The sequence below is a fragment of the Electrona antarctica genome (genome assembly GCF_951216825.1).
Source record: "Electrona antarctica genome assembly, chromosome: 23".
Classification (NCBI taxonomy): Eukaryota; Metazoa; Chordata; class Actinopteri; order Myctophiformes; family Myctophidae; genus Electrona; species Electrona antarctica.
In genome coordinates, this window is record NC_136804.1 from 16,052,849 (window position 1) to 16,072,325 (window position 19,477).

Consider the following 19,477-nt stretch of genomic DNA (forward strand, 5'->3'; position numbering starts at 1 on the left):
ATTCAAACGTCTATGTAATGTTTTAATGAAAATCTAAAATAAATTGATTATGTTTATATATAATGGAAGTGGCAAATAGACAAGTGCCTGTATTGATGCCGATATAGTACTTTTTTAAAGACAAGAAAGCTCCATAAGAAACCATAATAACGCATAGTAAACATGCACAAAGCATTCATTCAGATATAGTGTGGCACTGTGCTTTGTTTCTCTACCCAGTTTCTCTACCCAGAGACGGACAAGGCCACAGTGATGGAGAGTCACCTGCTGCTGCTAGCTGAGGATGGATGTGAGTCTCTCTTCTCCTCCCCCTCATCTCTTTTCTCCCTGAATAATGATGAATAAGAAATCATGATGTGCCATACTAACCTGTCTTTACAGCTGCATTATGTAACTTTCCTACTTCTATCCTCGATTTGAACCCGGTTTCCTGCGAAAGTGCTGCATCGTTTACCATTGAGCTAATAGAGGTCAAAATCATGTGTCTATGTGAGATATGATGATCTTTGATCTAAATGTCTCAATAGAAGAGCAGGGGGACAACATACAACCACACCAATTGTACAAGTTACTGTATATTGTATTTACATACATACATTGGACAACATTACTGTGTGTGTGCGTGTGCGTGTGCGTGTGCGTGTGCGTGTGTGTGCGCGCGTTTCAGATGTGGATCAGTACCATGTTCTGCTGACTAAACAGGAGGGCTACAGAGTGGTAAGGCTTCTCTACAACACCACTCGTTCTCAAAGTGGAGTCCCTGAGATTGTTGGCAAAATTACTAATATTATGGCTTAACTCATTAAAGGGATAGTTCATTTTTTGAAGTAGTTCTGGTCATTTTGTGGGGGCACTGGGGCCCCTGTGCCCCCCACAAAATGATGGAACTACTTCATATTTCACCAAAACCAGAGCAGAACTCCCACCACGGGACTCGGGCAATCAATTAATACAGTTGCAACCACTATATTAATGGCAAGTATTTCATACAGCTTAAGTAAAAAAAATCCGAACTATCCCTTTAAGACCCAAGGCCCATTCTACAACTAGTTTTCTAAATCTACTTCCCCTCCCGGCGGGGAGGATAGGTGGGCACATGGTGAACCAGTTTTCAGTGCTAGTCTGCCTATGCCAAAAAGAGGTATTTTCATGCTGTGGTCACGACAGATCAAAAGAGAGGGATTGTTTAGAGTTATTTCCCTCCCAACAGAATCAACCTGGCACAATGTGTGAAGTGTGTTGAGTCACAGTGATGTTGTTTTTGCTGTCATTAAACAGCAAACAAAGAGACAATTCTGATCACTTAAATATAACACCCAAAGTTTTTATGTAAACAAGAAGACTTAAAAAAAATCTGCCACCGCATCAGGATTCTAACCGCGGTATTAATTAGTATCGGACCCGATTTTGAAGCCATTAGTCTCGCTGATGTGTCCCCATAAAATTATACTGAATCCCTACTCGGCTGCTTATTTTTACCTACACCGTTGCTTCTCAAAAGTGTATTTTGGTGGGCTGTGATGGCATCACAACGTGTCGCGCTGTGTGGGGGACCCTGTCCTGACACTAAATATTTTCAGATGGGCATATGGAGTGACAAATACATATGAATTTGGGGTCCAAGGTTTGAGAACAACTGACCTAAACACTTAACTGTGTGCGTGTGCGTGTGCGTGTGCGTGTGTGTGTGTGTGTGTGTGTGTGTGTGATGAAAACCAGGTGATGGTGAATCCAGACCGTTTGTCCAAAGCAGTGGACAGAGTAGCAGAAGACATCAGCTGGGTGCAGTGGGATGGACGCACACAAAGACTGTACTACCTCACACAAAAGGTGACACACACACACACACACACACACACACACACACACACACACACTTATTTAATTAAATTAAAGAATTAAAGAATTAATTTATGTCCACACAAAGGGAAATGCACAAGGACACAAACATTACGGGTGCACTTATGTTACACAAACTTATGGCACATGTCTTGGAATCATGATACAACAACAAGAATGCCACTCAGCAGTGTCTCTGATACACACACTATAATATCCTCACATTATTTACTTGAACTATATAGTGAAATATTGTGGTATTATGTGTGATATTGAACAATAAAGTGAAATATTGTGGTATTTTATGTGATTATTATTATTATTATTATTTATTATTATTATGTCAACCTACAGGACAAATATGTGCTGCGAGCGGTCCAGTTCTACCCCACCCACAACTGTGAGACAGTGGTAAGACATCCAAGATATTGTGAATTTTAAAAACAACTGTATATTTTGATTTGTTTGATTTTATGACGTTTATTTTACTAAATAACTTCATTGTGATGTTTTAGGAATTGAAAATGTTATAAAATATACATTCATGTGAGAAAATCTGTTTGTTTTAACAGTTTGAGCTGACAATAGAGCTGCCCCCAAATCCATTCCCTTCAATGAGGTGAGACAAATAGCTGTTGGCATAGACCAGTGATTCTCAACTTTTTCAAGTACTTGGAGTTGTAGGCATTACATTTTGTTTGACTAGGTTACACAGATACATATTGTGAAAATAGACGATCTACAAGCTCACAACACCTCACGTGAGATTCAAGATGTTTATTGTCACACAAAGTGAAAAACTTAGGTTGGGGGTGCTCCACAATACACATACATAAAAACAGTAAATAAATAACAATATTAAACTCATGTAAAAGGTTTTAAAAAGGATACAAGGCTGTAACACCATGGAAAAGTTCATTGTTCATGTAGTTTGGGTATATGTGTTCGCCCAGGTAAGGCCAGGCCTTAATCTTTGGGCCTATTGAGAACTCTAGTTTCCGCCGGCTGCGGATGCACAAATAACTTTGGGGCAGGCCCGTCTAGAGTTTTAAATGGACAGGTATCAGTCAAAAGGGAGACATCGAAAAGGAAGGATGGATGGGAACGATCAACAAATGACATAGGATATACTGTATGTCAGAACAAGTTCTGACATATATACTAAAGCCCAATATACTAATATATGGGGCTTTCCCCATGTATGGGGATTTTGAGTGATACACTGACTGACTGGGAAATGCATGATTCCATAGTTAAGTACATTTTCATACCAATACTTTTACTCTTTTACCAGTACTTTTACTCAAGTAAATTCTGAATTATGCACGTTCACTTGTAACAGAGTTTTTAAAACATACAAGTACTTTTTCCACCACTGCTTATTATTACACGTATTAAACTTTGTATACTTGTGCTTGTCTATGTCTACTAGGTTTGTGAATGTGGGCTTTGATCATTACCACCAGGAGAGAGCAGAGCATGAACTGGTTAGGATGGAGGTGTTCACTAACACTATAGGTAACGCACGTGCACGCACACACACATTTTTACATTAATGTTCAGTTGTATGTCGTCATGCCAAACACACCCACAAAGCCTTCATATTAATAATACAGTACTATGTTTTCATTTATCTCATGCTTTCCCCTCTGTCTTTACCATGACCTGTGCCTGAAAACAAGAGAGTAAGTGAAAGTCATGCTAAAATTAAGTTACAATACAAATGAGATACCAGTATGATGGAATTAATCACATAATCAACTTGATCAACCACATGTTTAGATGCCAAAAGGTTTGCCTTCATGAAATACAAGTTATAGGTCTGTTCTTATGTAGACAAATGACAATATGAAATATCATATGACCTGATCTATGACAAAGAGCTGAATCAATAGCTAAACAAGATTTTGCGTCAATTAAAACAGGTGACACAAGAAACTAGTGAGTTTGTCAACGGCACCAAGTCAGGTGTTTATAGTATTTGCTCATTTAAAGACAGAACTTCCCTTTTTTTAGGGTAGACTCATGAGCTTTTAGCAGAAAAGAGAATTGATAGATTCACTTGATGAGGAAACAGAAGGCATGTTAAATATGAATATCGTGATTTGTTTTACTGTAAACATACCACGGGTCCCAAATTCCAATGTGATTTTATGTCAGATACTGTACGCTGTACGCTGTGGCTGTTTTTCTCAAGCATGTTTGCCAGCACTCAATCATAATTGATCTCCTGAAAGTTTGGAATAGTAAGAAAGAAAGGAATTTGCATGCCAGTTAGAAAGCAACAAATCATTCCCTCATATACAGTGCACAGAATGTGTTTTCTGTGTCATCTAACTGATTTGAATACAAGGACGTTCACCCCAAAACACGCTCGCCCTGGGGCGAATCTGGTGACCTCGGAATGGTCGCCCACAGGTATTCTCCAAACGTAACCTCAGTAAACTATGCCTAAACCTAACCTTATTCCTAATCTGTACCTCAGTAAAACTATGCCTAACCCTATACTTATTTCTAATCTTATCCTCAGTAAAACAAATACAAGAATACAAGAACCTCTCAGGGTGAGCGTTCCGCTTTCTACTGATTTATATTGAAATAATTCAAACTAAATAAAAACCAATGTAAATATACCCAAAATACCTAATAAGTACTTCTTGATCTTTATGTAAAACGTATTACATTTTTTGATTTCAACGATTTGACTCAATTAATGCTACAACTCTTAATAATGAATCACTGATTTTCGTCTACAATAGCTCCTGTCTTTATTTTCAGTAAACACACTGCTCGCTAACTGAGCTAAAATACTGTACATGGATGAGTGTAGGGGCCAATTTAACTTGATTGAGTGGTAGTAAAAATGAAACCCAAAACAAACGAAGTTCTGTGGCTCTCACAGGCCCCTCTTGAAGCGGTTCGGTTCTTTTTTCCCCTGCCTAATATTGACCCAGTTCAGAGTGTTTCCACTGAAAATGAATTGGTTCAGAACCCTAAAAGTTGCTTTAGGAACTGAAAAAAATGGCCGCTGGTTCCGTGAAAGCACCAAGGCTGGAACGGAACCAGTTCTAGAACCAAAGTTATTTTGGTGGAAAAGGGGCCAAAGTGGGGTCCAGGGGGTTTCAAACAGACCCTTACAGGTCTGTAACTCTGAGAGTGTACAAAGTAAGGGTCTGTTTGGTTCCATTTTGTTCATTCTCACAGTTTAGTTTAGTTATGGGGGTGTTTGAAATGAAAATGTTTCAGAACCACTGAACCAGTAAAAAAAGTGTCCTTTGATGTAGTAACAGCACCCTCTTGTGGATGTTTACAGGAAGTATGTGTGTGTGCTACAGCCAGCCTCCAAATGACAACCAGGAGTTGACCTACACCATTGTCCTGGTTCACAAAGGTAGGGTTGTGTGTGTGTGTGTGTTCACGTCGTGAGGATCCCCACAAGCTTTGATTGATTGAATACTTCAATTAATCAGGTACGGTTTACAGTGATCGTTAAAGCGATAACACAACCCTAGACTGGGCTTGTTATGTGTATTCAATTAATTAAGGCATTTAACAATATTTGTCATTTTCTGACGTTAAGCTTTTCTGGAACCTTTACAAAGTGTGTGTGTGTGTGTGTGTGTGTGTGTGTGTGTGTGTGTGTGTGTGTGTGTGTGTGTGTGTGTGTGTGTGTGTGTGTGTGTGTGTGTGTGTGTGTGTGTGTGTGTGTGTGTGTGTGTGTGTGTGTGTGTGTGTGTGTGTGTGTGTGTGCGCGTGCGCAGGGTGCAGTAAGACCTACAGAGTAGCTCTGAACAGCAACAGCCCCCATCAGACAGAGACACACCCCCAGCTTCATCCTCTCTTTATTTCCATGGGTTTGTACGCACGCACGCATGCTCGGGCTTTAAGCAACTAGTCGACTATTCAACTCGTCGACTAGTAAATCCACTAGTTAACCTTGTTGGTACTAGTTGACTAGTTTTCCCCGGTTTGTAGGCCTCAAGATCAGCTTGAATAGAATAGAATGATAGATTATAGTCACCAATGTACACAGTTTTTAAATGTACAAATATTAAACACACACACACACACACACACACACACACACACACACACACACACACACACACACACACACACACACACACACACACACAGCCCCCTGACAGAGTGGTGTGTCTTGCAGGGTTCTACATGCTGGTGTGTGTATCTGGCTCTTTCCTTCACTGCATCAACAGCAGACAGCAGGAGATGCTCTGTCACTCTCTCTTCCTGTCCGGTAAGACTCCCACTTCCTTCTATGTCACCACATACACATGTACTACTGTCAGTACTGTGCATGACGCACACTGACATAGAGGGGGGGCATGGGTTGTGCTATTGGGTCTTTTGTGTGTTTGGACTTCTATCTATGTGTCATCCCATTAAGACATGGGATGCATATAAGGATGCACCTTATAGCTTTTAACCACTTTAACCTTTATTTTAAACTTCAGCTATTGGAAAATAGCAGATATACAAGCTCATAGCGCGGCACTGAGTGCCGAGCTTGTAGACCTGCTATTTTTGAGGGAAGTACTGGGAGCTGATGGTAGGTGTGGTGCTCCACCTCAGCAATCCATCTCCCAGGGGTCTAGCGCATTGTAACGGGGACAGACAGACTCCCGCGTGTTACCAGCTGATACCGACAATAAGTCACTCCCGACCTACTTCTTCTGAGGCAGTGTTGGGTCTTCTGTCTATGTGCATAAACCTGTAGGTTCTGATGCAGTGTTGGGTCTTCTATGTGTAAACCTGTAGGTTCTGATGCAGTGTTGGGTCTTCTATGTGTTAAACTGTAGGTTCTGAAGCAGTGTTGGGTCTTCTATGTGTTAAACTATAGGTTCTGAAGCAGTGTTGGGTCTTCCGGGGCTGGTGTTCAGTACTGTGGCACTGGGTCAGCAGCACAAGGACTCCACCGCCTCCCTGCTGGATCTGGCCAGTGGGCGGGCCTACACGGCTGCACTTAACCCCGCCTACCTTTTCCAGATACTGTACGGAGACCTGCCTGCCTGCACACCAGAGTGAGTTGTCAATTAGATCAGTGGTTCCCAAAGTGGGGTCCGGGGACCCCCAGGGGTCCTTGAGGGAGTTCCAGGGGGTCTCCAGCTAAATGATAGTTTAGGAACCAAATGGACCCTTATGGGTCTGGAACTCTGAAAGTGTACAAATGGAACCAAATGGACCCAACCCATTTATTTTGTACACTCTCAGAGTTAAATTAACTTTGATTTTACAATATACATTGGGGTCCCAGAGATAGAAATGCCATTAAATGGGGGGACCGTAGCCTAATTCAGGTCAAACCGGGGACCATTGAAATGAAAATGGTTGAGAATCACTGCTAGAGCCGCAAAAATCTTCTCTTATGGGGGTATTTGGCATATATTTTGGACACGTTAAGGTGCTTTTTACCGGTCTTGACATTCCTCATACGGTAGTCTCACTGCCGGTCTTTCTTTCCTTCTTCATGTCTCTTTGTTTCTCCCTCTGCATGCCAGCGATCTGTCTCTTTGCCGTCTGTCTGTCTCACCACCAGTTCTTCCACATAGGGCCCTATTTTTGTCAGTGCCTTACCTTTTATCCCTAAACTTCTTTGCCTTTTTCTACTATTTTTAAATACATTTCTGAATAGTTCAAATAGCCGATCTACAAGCTCATAACGCGTCAATGTAGATCGGCCAGTTGAACAATTTAAAAATGTTTTTCAAAATAGTAAAAATAGAAATAGAGCCCTAAATGTCCTAGCTGCCCATGCAGTGACTCACTCTTTCCCCCACCCTGCAGGCAGAACGCCGACATCTGTCCCAGTTTGGGACCTGAAGACGGCGCACCCATCTGGCCCACCCACCCTGCCCGCCATAGCAGCAGGAGGTCTGACGCCCAGCGGCTGGCCGCCCTCCACTGTCTGCTGGACTACATGGGAGATGACCCCCAGCTGGAGCTAAAGGTAGGGGGATGACCCGCAACTGGCTCTTCCTAAAAAGCACGGTTCAATTCAGTATTCTTATAGTGCCAAATCAGTCAACAAGTTGTCTCAATTAAGACACTTTACAAATAGAGCCCAAATTGACCCACCCCACAGAGAGATACAAGCAAAGGCAACAACCGTAAAAACAGTCAACGTATTACAGGAATAACAATTATCTGGTATGCTTTGGAAAGCGGTCGGCAGTAGTGTCCAGCATGCTTTGAGTGGTTGTCAGTGGGCTGAATCATGCCCGACTGCCAGTACAGTTGTGTTCAAATTGCCAGTAAGAACGACGGGTTATTGGACAGAGTGCTGACCATGTTTTAGATGTTGTCTAATGGCAGTAGCTCTAAATGATAATGTCAATATAAATAAACTCTTCTGCTCGATTGCAGCAAATGTGGTCTTTTTTGTTCTGGGGAATTACTTGAACTGGCAAGTGAAGGTACTGTAGGCCGGAGAGACGGAGACGGTAGTGACGTTAATGCAGTCGGACCTAATGGAGCCAGCACTGCAACTCTTCTACCCTTCATTCTATAGCTGACGTTTTGTTTTGTTTGTCTGCAGAAATAATCAGCTCTGGAGGCTTTGTAGAGAAAAATGCCGGAGTCCATTTCACCTTCTCTGTGTTCACTTCTCTGCTTTATGTGTGCTGTTTACACTTTGAAGACGCCAATCTACTAGTTCATGACACGAGAACTAGTAGATCGCCTAATTTAACTTTTAAAAAGGGCATAACTTAACTTCATGTAATTTTGGGTCCCGGAGAGACATCAAATGTATCTTTTGGAACTTGAGCTGAATGGTTTGGGAACCCCTGATTTTAAAGTACAACTGTTAATGCAGAATCCTCCCACAGATCATTGATTGGCTGTGTGACAACCAGATGGCCTTTGAATCCTTTGACCAGATCCAGGAATTCATTCTAGGTGGGTCATTCTTTTTGTATGTGTTGTTTTGATTGCCTAACACAGCTAATAGAGCTAATGGTTTGACTTTACCCTTTCTCCCTTCATGTCATTGTCACGTGAAGAAGACATGGCGAATGGAGCACGATCGTGGCTGTTAATTTAGAGACTCTTGAGAGTTTACACTCAAGTAGTGTGAATCGAAAGAAAATACAGAGCATTGGTTCCCAACCTTTTTTCCTTGGAGCCCCTCTTCTTACAACTGATAAAGCTGGGGCCCCCTACAAGTGCATGCACGCACATACGGATGCACTTGTGTTTTACAGACATTTTAACCATTCATTTTCATCATCATTATCATCCATGATGGGGTGGAGTCGAGAGGGAGCGTAGGTCGCTTCACTTGGATTTTTCCAGCTGAGGCGAAAACAACAGGTGACCGTTCACTTCGTTCACGTCGCCCCACTCACCTTGCTATCCAAACTATCCAGGTTTGAATGTAGCTTAACTCACCCAGTGCCATGGTGCCATCTGGTGGTTGGGTTCTCGTTGCCATAATTCATTGTCAATGAGTGGTACTCTTAACTTGAAGCCGTGTTGGCTGGAAACCTCTGAGTCAGGAAGTTAAATCTGCTATATAACATGTCCCGCGATTGTCATTTAATCCACCCAAAACATACTTTTGGTGAGCAAAATACTATCGTTTAGATACATCAGACGCAAACCAGCTTGTTTTTTATCTAAAAAGTGATTCCGAGATATTTACGTTCTAAGTTGCTATGTCCCATAGCAAGCATAAGCCAGCGGAATTTTCATTTCCGCTTGTGCCGGATCTTTTCACGGGATCGAAATGGGAGTGTTACAGGGGGAAAGTGGACGCAGCTGAGCACCGTAATCAATTGATATTAAAAAAGGCGTGATAAGGCGTCATCGGCAACGAGGTACTGTACATACGAAAAAAGTCACCGACCCCCATCTGAAAATATGTTGTTCCAGGGACCCCCCCAGAAGCAAATATTTGCGTTAAAAACGTTCGCTTTGAAAGAATATATATTCAAAGATTTGTGCCACATTTTCACGATTTTTCAAAAATATCAGATCTACAAGCTCATGAGCTTGTAGATCTTCTATTTTTCAATAGCTAAAGTAGAACATAATGCAGCAATCTTATAAGTAACATCCCCATAATCTACAACTGAGAGGAAAGTGACTTCAATAATACATTTTTTATTTAATACTTTTTTTGTCTCCACCAAGCCGAAGGCATTATTACCCGGGGAGCCAGTCGCCCAAAATTTGAGAGGACCTGTGATGTCATTACATACTTTTATTTGTGTTTTTTCTATTCATTTGATCATTAAGGTCCACCGAATGAGAGGTCTGCTCTGCCGGAAACATTGTGAAACATCAAGAAACGGCCAAGGAGTGTTTTTCGTGCAAAAACTAATGCTTGGAATGGATTCAGAATCATGAAAATCCCCTAGTTTGACATGCCACATGCTACTTAAAGTATGATGAAATTTGGAAAATGTTGCCTTATATTGGTTGTCTATGGTGTGCTTGGTGTGGTATACAAAAATGGCTGTAACATTTTTTTCGCAATGTTTCCGGCAGAGCAGGCCTCTCATTCTGTGGACCTTAATGACCAAGTGAATAGAAAAAACACAAATAAAATGTCATGACATCACAGGTTAATCTCTATTCCTTAACCTCTAGGGGCCTGTGGCTCCCCAGCTACATGGGGAGAGAGTATGTTTTGCACTCTGTCCATGTGTCTGTCCGTCCGTCCGTGTACAGCTAATCTCTGGCACTGTTGGCCCGGCCGATGCCAAACTCTGCACACACACTCCCTACACACACTAACTTCTTCCCCAAATTCTTCAGAACGGCCTGTTATAGCGCCATCCTGAGGCCGTTTTTAACACATTTCATTGCATTATCCATACATCACGCAAATCAGTATAAACTAGAAAAAGTGCCCTTCTGGGCATAGGTCTCCACCAGGAGGATAGGACTGTGTGAGATGTTTGGCAAAATGTTTAGGAGTAATATAAACATGTTTGCCTTTGATGGCAATTGGATGACTTGAGGCATTTTGTTCCAAAAATGTGTTTTGCAAAAATCAACCTGTTGGTGGCGCTATAACAGGCCAATGTGAAAAGGGTGGGATATATTCCTCAGCCTAGTAAGAAAATGTGTGAAAGATTTCACGTAAATTGCATGCTGCGTTCATGATTTGAGGCTTTTGTTCAAAACGGGGCAATCTTGCAAACTGTGAAAGCCAATTATAGCCAATTAGGATGGAATATGAAATATCGGACAGATCCGACTTGAGCACATGACCATAGAGATACTGTGTAACGATTTGTGAGATTTTTGGACAGAATCTGGAGGAGTAATATCAAAAAATGTGTTTTACAAAAGTCGGCCTCCTGGTGGCGCTATAAAAGGCAGATGCGGAAAATGCAGGTGAAAGGTTTGTCCTTGGCCTCTAGGGAGTGTGCATGCAATGTTTCACGCAGATCGGTGCAGTTTTAGGTAAACAATGTGAAAAGCTGCCTCATGGTGGCGCTATAACAGGCCGTTCTGGAAAATGCAGGGCAGAGGTTCATCGTTGTCATCCAGGGAGTGTGTGTGCAAAGTTTGGCATCGACCGGGTTAACGGTGCCGGAGATTAGCTGGTAACGGACGGACGGAAGGACACACGGAAGGACACACACACGGACGGACACACACACGGACGGAGTGCAAAACATACTCTCTCCCCATGCCTTCGGCCTGGTGGAGACAAATATCTCTATGGTCATGTGATCAACACATGACCATAGAGACCATAAGGGCGGCGGTGGCTCAGGGGTAGAGTGGCTGGATGGTAACCGCAAGGTTGCCAGTTCGAACCCGGGCTCCCCCAGAGTTAGTGTCGAAGTGTCCTTGAGCAACACACTGAACCCCTAATTGCTCCTGATGTGCTGGTTGGTGCCTTGCATGGTTTCCGCTGCCATCGGTGTATGAATGTGTGTGTGAATGGGTGAATGTAATGCACAATCTATGTAAAGCGCCTTAGATAAAGGCGCTATATAAATGCACCATTTACCATTTAACACGGATCTGTCCCATTTCCCATATTCCATCCCGATTGGCTTGTGTTTTGTTTTTTTGTCTCAGTTTGGAGGCAAGATTATCACCATGAAATTTAAACGGCAGTTTCTTATCAAGCCAGATGCCACGTTGTTATTTGACCCTCTCTATTGTAGAACCACTTGCAGAGGTTATGGATATATTGTCAAGATCTGTGATTCTGGTTCTAGTAATGAACACCGTGAATTTTGTTTTGCTATGCAGTGAACTTTGGCGCCCGACCCCAAAGGGGTCCCGCACCTCTGGTTTGGAAACACTGCGCTAGAAGATGGTATACTCGCGTAGCAAGTTTATTAAAGCTTAAAGCGCGTGGTGATAATAAAATGCTAGGGGAGCATTTCTGAGCATGAAGGAACTTTTTTCATAGTAGTATAATATTTATCATTTGGATATGCTTTAACACTGTTTTTATTAAGAGGACACAGCTCAGTGAAATTATGTAAATGAGAGAGAACGAAGGAAATGGCATATAATAATAGCCTTAAGCCCCAGTGTGAGGTGAACTAAGTGCAAAGGAATAATATAATTTTTGAAATGAACTTGTTGGAACTGGAATGTTGTGACCGTCTCTAATCATCATCATCATAACCTTTATTTCAATTCGGAGTACAATTGAGGGACAGGCTCTCATTTTCAATGTAGCCGAATACAGAACACATATCAACAATATACAAGTCAGTATTTTACAACAGCACTCTTAAATATACGAATCAGAAAACATAAGATACCAAAACTAAAGTAAACTATAAACGATGGACAGAGAATGAATGAAATGATTACAATGTTGAGCAAAAGTGCTGGAAATCATTTCCCTGCATTGTCCCAGGGAAGGCAGTGATGTGGTTTTCATTTAATAATGGGAGAGCGTGAGACAGATGGCCGCTGGCATTATGTGTTCGTTTTTGTTTGTTTGGATGGCAATTAAGATAATCACTCTCTTGGTTGACAATCAATTTAGTTTGAACAACTTTTTGGTTGTTTTTCATTTTCACTTTTCAGTTGTTATACCAACTCATGTGGAGTGTGAAGACCAGTGATTGTCAAACTTTTTCATGTCGAGGATCCTCCCCAAATTGATATATATATTTGGTCAAGACCCTTATCTGAAAATACTTTGTGCCAAGGACCCCCACAAGAGAACATTTACATGAAAACGTTTCAAATGTATTCAAACATTTTCCTAAAGTCAAGATTCAAAAATGTTTGTTCGACTCACGATCCCGACGACCTTTGCTCCATGTCATTCATCTCTCTCCCCATTTCCTGTCAGTCTACGGTTTCTATCAAGGCAGAAAAAGACCCCCCCCCCCCCCCCAACAAAAAAATATCTTAAAATACTATTAATAAAAAAGTGATTAAACTGATTGTGATGCTATGTTAAAGGTTAGACCACTTTGTAGAGGTTTGGGTTGTGTAGTTGGTTACCTTGCCATGATGTAACTCCAAATGTGGACAAGAAAACAAAACTGCTCCAGTAATTAGAAATTGATAATTCAAATTATGCTCGTCATTGACTAACAGTGTACGCTGAAACAGCTCTCAAAGTCACTCTTTTAGTACGTAAACAAACCAAGTTGATTCAGACAATATAGAGCATCACCAAAACTTGTACTGTTTTATTTTTTTAATACAAATGTTACTTCCTGTTGATTTTTCTATTTGAAGATCTGGATCCGGGTCCACGGCAAAAAAGGCAAAATGCCAACAGAATCCTGTGCGTTCTGTTGGCATGGGGAACCGGTCAAACTAGCAATACCCAAAGTTAAAGCCTCAATCTGAGATTTCTGGCTGTATGTAGAACAGCAGAAACGGGTTTAGAATGATAACAATACATCCTAATCAGGGGCGTGCACAGACATTTAGAGGGGCAGGTGCTCAAGGAAAAAAGGGCACCTTGTGCAGCACGTGGAACCGGCCGGTTGCCTAAATAGTGTGGGATTTATAGATTCTGGGGACTAAATAATATATTAGAAGCTTTTTATTAAGAATTGATCAATGTCACCATGGTCCACATACTGTACAGTGTACACTGTACATAAAAGAAATATATATATTTTTTCTTTTTTCAAAAGGGCACATTGCCAAAAGGGCAGGGGGTGCTCTAGCACCCCCTAGTGTCTATCTGTGCACGCCACTGATCCTAATTCTACATATTGTGCTAATTGTAGTGATAGTGGTTCAGGGACCACAGGGTTCCTTCAGTTGGTTCCAAATGGAACTCTGAGATTGTACAAATGGAACCAAATGGGTCAATTTGGTTCCATTTGTACACTCTTGACTTGAGTTAATAGGGGCGGGGGGTCCTTGAGATTCAAATGTTCGTGTTAAAAAAAAAAATCTTCTGGGGGTGTGCACAAAGATATTTTCTGATTGTGGCCAAATACATATTAATTGGAGTTCCTTTACATGGAAATGTTTGAGAACAAGGGTTGAAAAGTGAAAACCGACTGCCCTTGACAATCAGTTTGACTGTGTATCTATGTGTGTGACAGCCTCACTGTACAGGATCAGCTATGACAAGTCTCTGAGTCTGGACAAAGTACTGCCTTATTCTTCTGTGTTTGACATGAAGGTAACACACACACACACACACACACACACACACATGGGTACCGCTTTGAATTTTATGCTACCCTGGTTTAAACTTTGCAACGTAACGTGTATAATCAGATTGTGTGTCAACGCACATTAAAATTAAGTAAGCCTATTTGAGAAATCACCTCAGACCCGTCCCAAATGTAGCCTGGCATGGTCAGACTAATATCACTACGTAGATATTAGTGGACGTGATTCAAACCCTGGTCTCCCGCGCGGGAAGGGACACTAAAGCCAAATTCATGGATTAAAGTTCTTAGTCGCCATGACTGATTTCATGTCAATGCATTCTGTAAACTTCCGGTGTCCCTATTCGCCAAAAGAAGTCTATGTAGAAGAGCTGCCATTGGACTGGTTGTCGTAACTCTGTCTTACTCTATGGCTCTGGTGTTGTTGTTCCAGGAGGTCCCAGAGTGTTTGCTGAAGCTGCCTGGTGTGTCCTGTTCCACTGAGCTGCATGCTGACCCTGTCTTCAGAGGAAAGGTATAGTACTGTTCCACTGAGCCGCATGCTGACCCTGTCTTCAGAGGAAAGGTACAGTACTGTTCCACTGAGCCGCATGCTGACCCTGTCTTCAGAGGAAAGGTACAGTACTGTTCCACTGAGCTGTATACTGACCCTGTATTCAGAGGAAAGGTACAGTACTGTTCCACTGAGCTGCATGCTGACCCTGTATTCAGAGGAAAGGTACAGTACTGTTCCACTGAGCTGCATGCTGACCCTGTCTTCAGAGGAAAGGTACAGTACTGTTCCACTGAGCTGCATGCTGACCCTGTCTTCAGAGGAAAGGTACAGTACTGTTCCACTGAGCTGTATACTGACTAGGTACATAAGACAAGAGAGGCGAGGTTGAGATGGAGATGAGCAGAGGAGGGATGAGGAGGGGTACATTGGGAGAAGGATGCTGAAGATGGAGCTGCCAGGCAAGAGAAGAAGAGAAAAGCCAAAGAGGAGGTTTATTGATGCAGTGAGAGAGACTGTGAGCTTGTAGATCAGCTATTCGTCGTAGTAAACTAAAGCAAGGAAAGTGTGCAGAACTACTTTTGTCAGATGTAAGGTTAAAAGAAAGTTGGGAACCACTGAGGTAAAGATATAAGCGTTCAATCAGAGCAACAAGCAGACTCTCAGCCAGTCAAATAATGAGCGAGACAGCTACAGCTACACATTCTATTTGTCTGGCAAATCACTCAATGAGTCATTTAGTCACTTCATCAGCCATTCAACGAGCCAGACATTGAGCCAGCCGGGCTCTTGTTCCGTCCAGCCTCATTCACATGCTGTACATCTTAAGTAACAAACTGTGTGCTTTCTCTAGCAGAGATAACTGCCTTGTGATGAATTACACTTTTCCTCTTGCTGTAGGTTTTTCCACACTAGAAAAGAAACAGATTGCTATCTTCAATGCATTATGGATTTATGCATCAGATCTGTTGTAGCTGATTTGTGTGCGGCAGGCTTTTGCATTTTGTGTGTGTGTGTGTGTGTGTGTGTGTGTGTGTGTGTGTGTGTGTGTGCGCGCGCATGCGTCTTTGTTACTGAATATTGTGTGTGTCTATGCTCAGCTATGTATATTGAAAACTTTAGTTACTAGTTTGTAGTACCTTGTAGATTTTGATTATAATTACAAAACATACATTAACCACTGAATGTACAGCACATATATAGCCGATCTACAAGCTCACAATGTGTTGCGATGCTTGCTGTTTTCAAAACATTTTATACATTTGAAAACTTGAAATGGGGCATTCTGCACAATGAGTACTTTCACTTTTGTCTTCTAAATCTAGTCAACCAGGCCTGCAGTAGGCTATACACTGGACAAATGTGCATGACATTATTTAAATAAACTAGAAATACGAGGAAATGACAATTGCTTTTTGGGGTGAAGAAGGCGAAGGGCTAATTACAATACCGGTACGTGGTTCTGAAAAGTTTTAACCACCATAACTCTGAGAGTGTACAAATGGGTCCCTTTGGTTCCAATTCTACACTCTGAGTTACAGACCTGTAAGGATCCATTTGGAACCCTCTCAAGTAATCCAGATCCCTGAACCCCAATTTGAGAACCACTACAATATGTATGCAATATTGTATGTATGGTTGAATTTGTGTTGATTATTAATTATATTATTAATTATAATAAATAAGTGAAAATGATATAGATTTTTTAAATATAGGAATCAATAAAGTGAACGGTCAAGGAATCAGACCGTTAAGAGGGAATCATTCAGGAACCGGAATCATGAAGGATCCCAACCAAACAGAAACCGAAACAGAAAATCACCATGACCATCCATTCCATAAGTATTGGCCGTTAAATTAGTAGAAGCTGTTACAGAATGGAATTTTGGACAAAATCTTGTCCAACGACGATAAAATATTCTTCAGTTTTGGGTCTGAGAGGCTCAAAATGCAGAATAAATAATTGACCATGTCACATTGACATGAAAAGGGTTGAAAACCACTGATTTACAGGAAAATAATGGGAATCTGGAGCTACTGTAGTTGTTTTGTTTTGTGTGTGTCCAGGCCAGGAGTCTGCAGGGTTTCTGGGCAGACCTGCAGTGGAACACGGACAGGATGAGGTACCTGGAGGCGGTCCCCAACCCCAGATACAAGACCTCCCACTTAATGAACGTCTGGGACAAACTGGTGTGTGTGTGTGTGTGTGTGTGTGTGTGTGTGTGTGTGTGTGTGTGTGTGTGTGTGTGTGTGTGTGTGTGTGTGTGTGTGTGTGTGTGTGTGTGTGTGTGTGTGTGTGTGTGTGTGTGTGTGTGTGTGTGTGTGTGTGTGTGTGTGTGTGTGTGTGTGTGTGTGTGTGTGTGTGTGTGTGTGTGTGTGTGTGTGTGTGTGTGTGTGCGCCTATCTCATTAAAATCGTAGCACGTGCAATGACAGAACTAGAGCTTCATTTGATTTATTTACATTCTACATGCATGCCTCCCCCCCTCCACTTTGATGGAAGAGATGCAGTGTGTGTGTGTCTCAGTTTCTCTTCTGAGCGAGCGTGTGTGCGTGCGTTTCCTGACACTGTTTTGTTGGTTGTTTTTTCCAGAGGTGTGAAGGCAGAAAGTCTTCAAGTCATGTGGGACACATGGACAACACAACCAAGTAGGTTTGTCTTCCTCCATGACTGCTGCTATAGATCTACCAGAGGGCAGAAGTACAAACTACTCATGTACAGTAAAACATGGCTAACATCACTGACACTTTTTTGAGCCTGTCTTATTGTAGCCTGCTCATAAATAGACTGCAGAGAGGGGAGTTGTGTTACGGCGACTGTGGCTCAGGAGGTAGAGCAGGTCGTCCAATGATCCATGGGTCGGCGGTTCGAATCCCGGCTCCTCCTGTCTACATGTCGAAGTGTCCTTGAGCAAGACACTGAACCCCAAATTGCTCCCGATGTGCTGGTTGGTACCTTGCATGGCTTCCGCCGCAATCGGTGTATGAATGTGTGTGTGAATGGGTGAATGTAATGCACAATCTATGTAAAGCGCCTTGGATAAAGGCTCTATATAAATGCACCATTTACTTTACTTTACATTTACTCCTATGATCTTCCCTGCAGTCTGCACCAATCTGAACAATTCGGACAATTTGGACAATCGGAGATTACCGAACCAAACTGTGATGTCAAATCTAACCAGGCTTTCCAAGATCGCTCGGTAGAACACTGACATACATTTTTGGTCAACACTGTGAACCCTGAGACGACGGAGAAAGTGCAGTCTTTGCTGTGGTCTACTACAGAGACTGTCCACCGTGTATTCCAAGGGTTAGGCATAGTTTTACTGAGGTTACGTTTAGGTATAGGTTTAGGCACCGTTTTACTGAGGTTACGTTTAGGAATGAGGTTAGTTTCAGGCATCGTTTACTGAGGTTACGTTTAGGAAGGAGGTTAGTTTCAGGCATCGTTTACTGAGGTTACGTTTAGGAAGGAGGTTAGTTTCTGGCATCGTTTACTGAGGTTACGTTTAGGAAGGAGGTTAGTTTCAGGCATCGTTTACTGAGGTTACGTTTAGGAAGGAGGTTAGTTTCAGGCATCGTTTACTGAGGTTACGTTTAGGAATACAATGTGGCGACCGTTCCCGAGGTCGCTGGATTTGCCCCGGGGAGAGCGTGTTTTGGGGCGAGCGTTTTGGTATTGTGGACATGATATCCAAAGCGCTCCTCAGCTCAAAAGGCGGAGGCATTCTCTGTAGCTGTGCTCCTTATCTGTGCACCTGGCCGACTGATATGACCCTCCCCACCCCTCAAGGTGACCTGCCCACAACTGGCCAATGACACACAGATAGAATGGCTCCTTCAGCACCAGCTGCTGATCGCTGATAATGTCTAGTGATACGACAGTGTCCCGTGCAGAGAAAATCGCAGCTAAATACTCTCAAATGAAACATAGCCTTTACAAGTTTACATAAAGCCTTTCAAGACCATTATCAATAACAAATCTTCTTCCCAAGTGTTCTCTTTATTTTTAGTATGGGACTACATAAGGACACCAATGCAGAACTGTCCTACTGTACTATTGTACTGAAATCTTGTATCTCCATATTTCAACTTGTTATGTTTTCTTTTTTAAATGAACTCCCTTCTTCTTCGTACAAGAGTGTCGCACAAAAGTAGCGAAAATTGATAATTTAAAAGCTGACAACGCGTCGTTATACGGAGAGCTTGTAGATCTGCTATTTTATTTAAGTACCGGTATTAGCTTCTGACTAGAGATACCGGTACTTAAATGGCCTGGCCAGACCATTGCATCTCAGAATTTTCAAATGCTTCCGTCATACAGTCTGGGTATGAGTAAGTGATAAAGCGGAGGTGAAGCCTCCTCCCTAGCCTGGCTAATAAGACAGACTCATATCACACTGTCACGTGGCAATTTATTTTTTGCCAACGGCAGATTCGCGTCTGGCTTATTAGCGAGGCTACCTCCCCACTTCTGCAAATGTATCCTAATTTAAATAGAAATCATTTAAGTATACAGTATATAGCTGCCGGAAATGGCAGCT

At 42.2% G+C, this 19,477-nt stretch overlaps 1 protein-coding gene across 1 annotated transcript in view; it reads left to right on the forward strand.

Annotated features, from left to right (window-relative positions):
- The window catches only part of gsap (gamma-secretase activating protein), a 67,327-nt gene that overhangs the window by 6,572 nt on the left and 41,278 nt on the right, over positions 1 to 19,477 (forward strand). The window contains exons 7-22 of the mRNA XM_079494342.1: positions 220 to 289; positions 668 to 717; positions 1,720 to 1,830; positions 2,194 to 2,250; positions 2,412 to 2,458; positions 3,272 to 3,357; positions 5,153 to 5,230; positions 5,601 to 5,693; positions 6,005 to 6,097; positions 6,701 to 6,881; positions 7,645 to 7,807; positions 8,688 to 8,757; positions 14,367 to 14,446; positions 14,872 to 14,952; positions 16,999 to 17,121; positions 17,524 to 17,579. Coding sequence (XP_079350468.1) covers positions 220 to 289; positions 668 to 717; positions 1,720 to 1,830; positions 2,194 to 2,250; positions 2,412 to 2,458; positions 3,272 to 3,357; positions 5,153 to 5,230; positions 5,601 to 5,693; positions 6,005 to 6,097; positions 6,701 to 6,881; positions 7,645 to 7,807; positions 8,688 to 8,757; positions 14,367 to 14,446; positions 14,872 to 14,952; positions 16,999 to 17,121; positions 17,524 to 17,579 — 1,439 coding nt within the window. The remainder of the gene's footprint in view (positions 1 to 219; positions 290 to 667; positions 718 to 1,719; positions 1,831 to 2,193; positions 2,251 to 2,411; positions 2,459 to 3,271; positions 3,358 to 5,152; positions 5,231 to 5,600; positions 5,694 to 6,004; positions 6,098 to 6,700; positions 6,882 to 7,644; positions 7,808 to 8,687; positions 8,758 to 14,366; positions 14,447 to 14,871; positions 14,953 to 16,998; positions 17,122 to 17,523; positions 17,580 to 19,477) is intronic.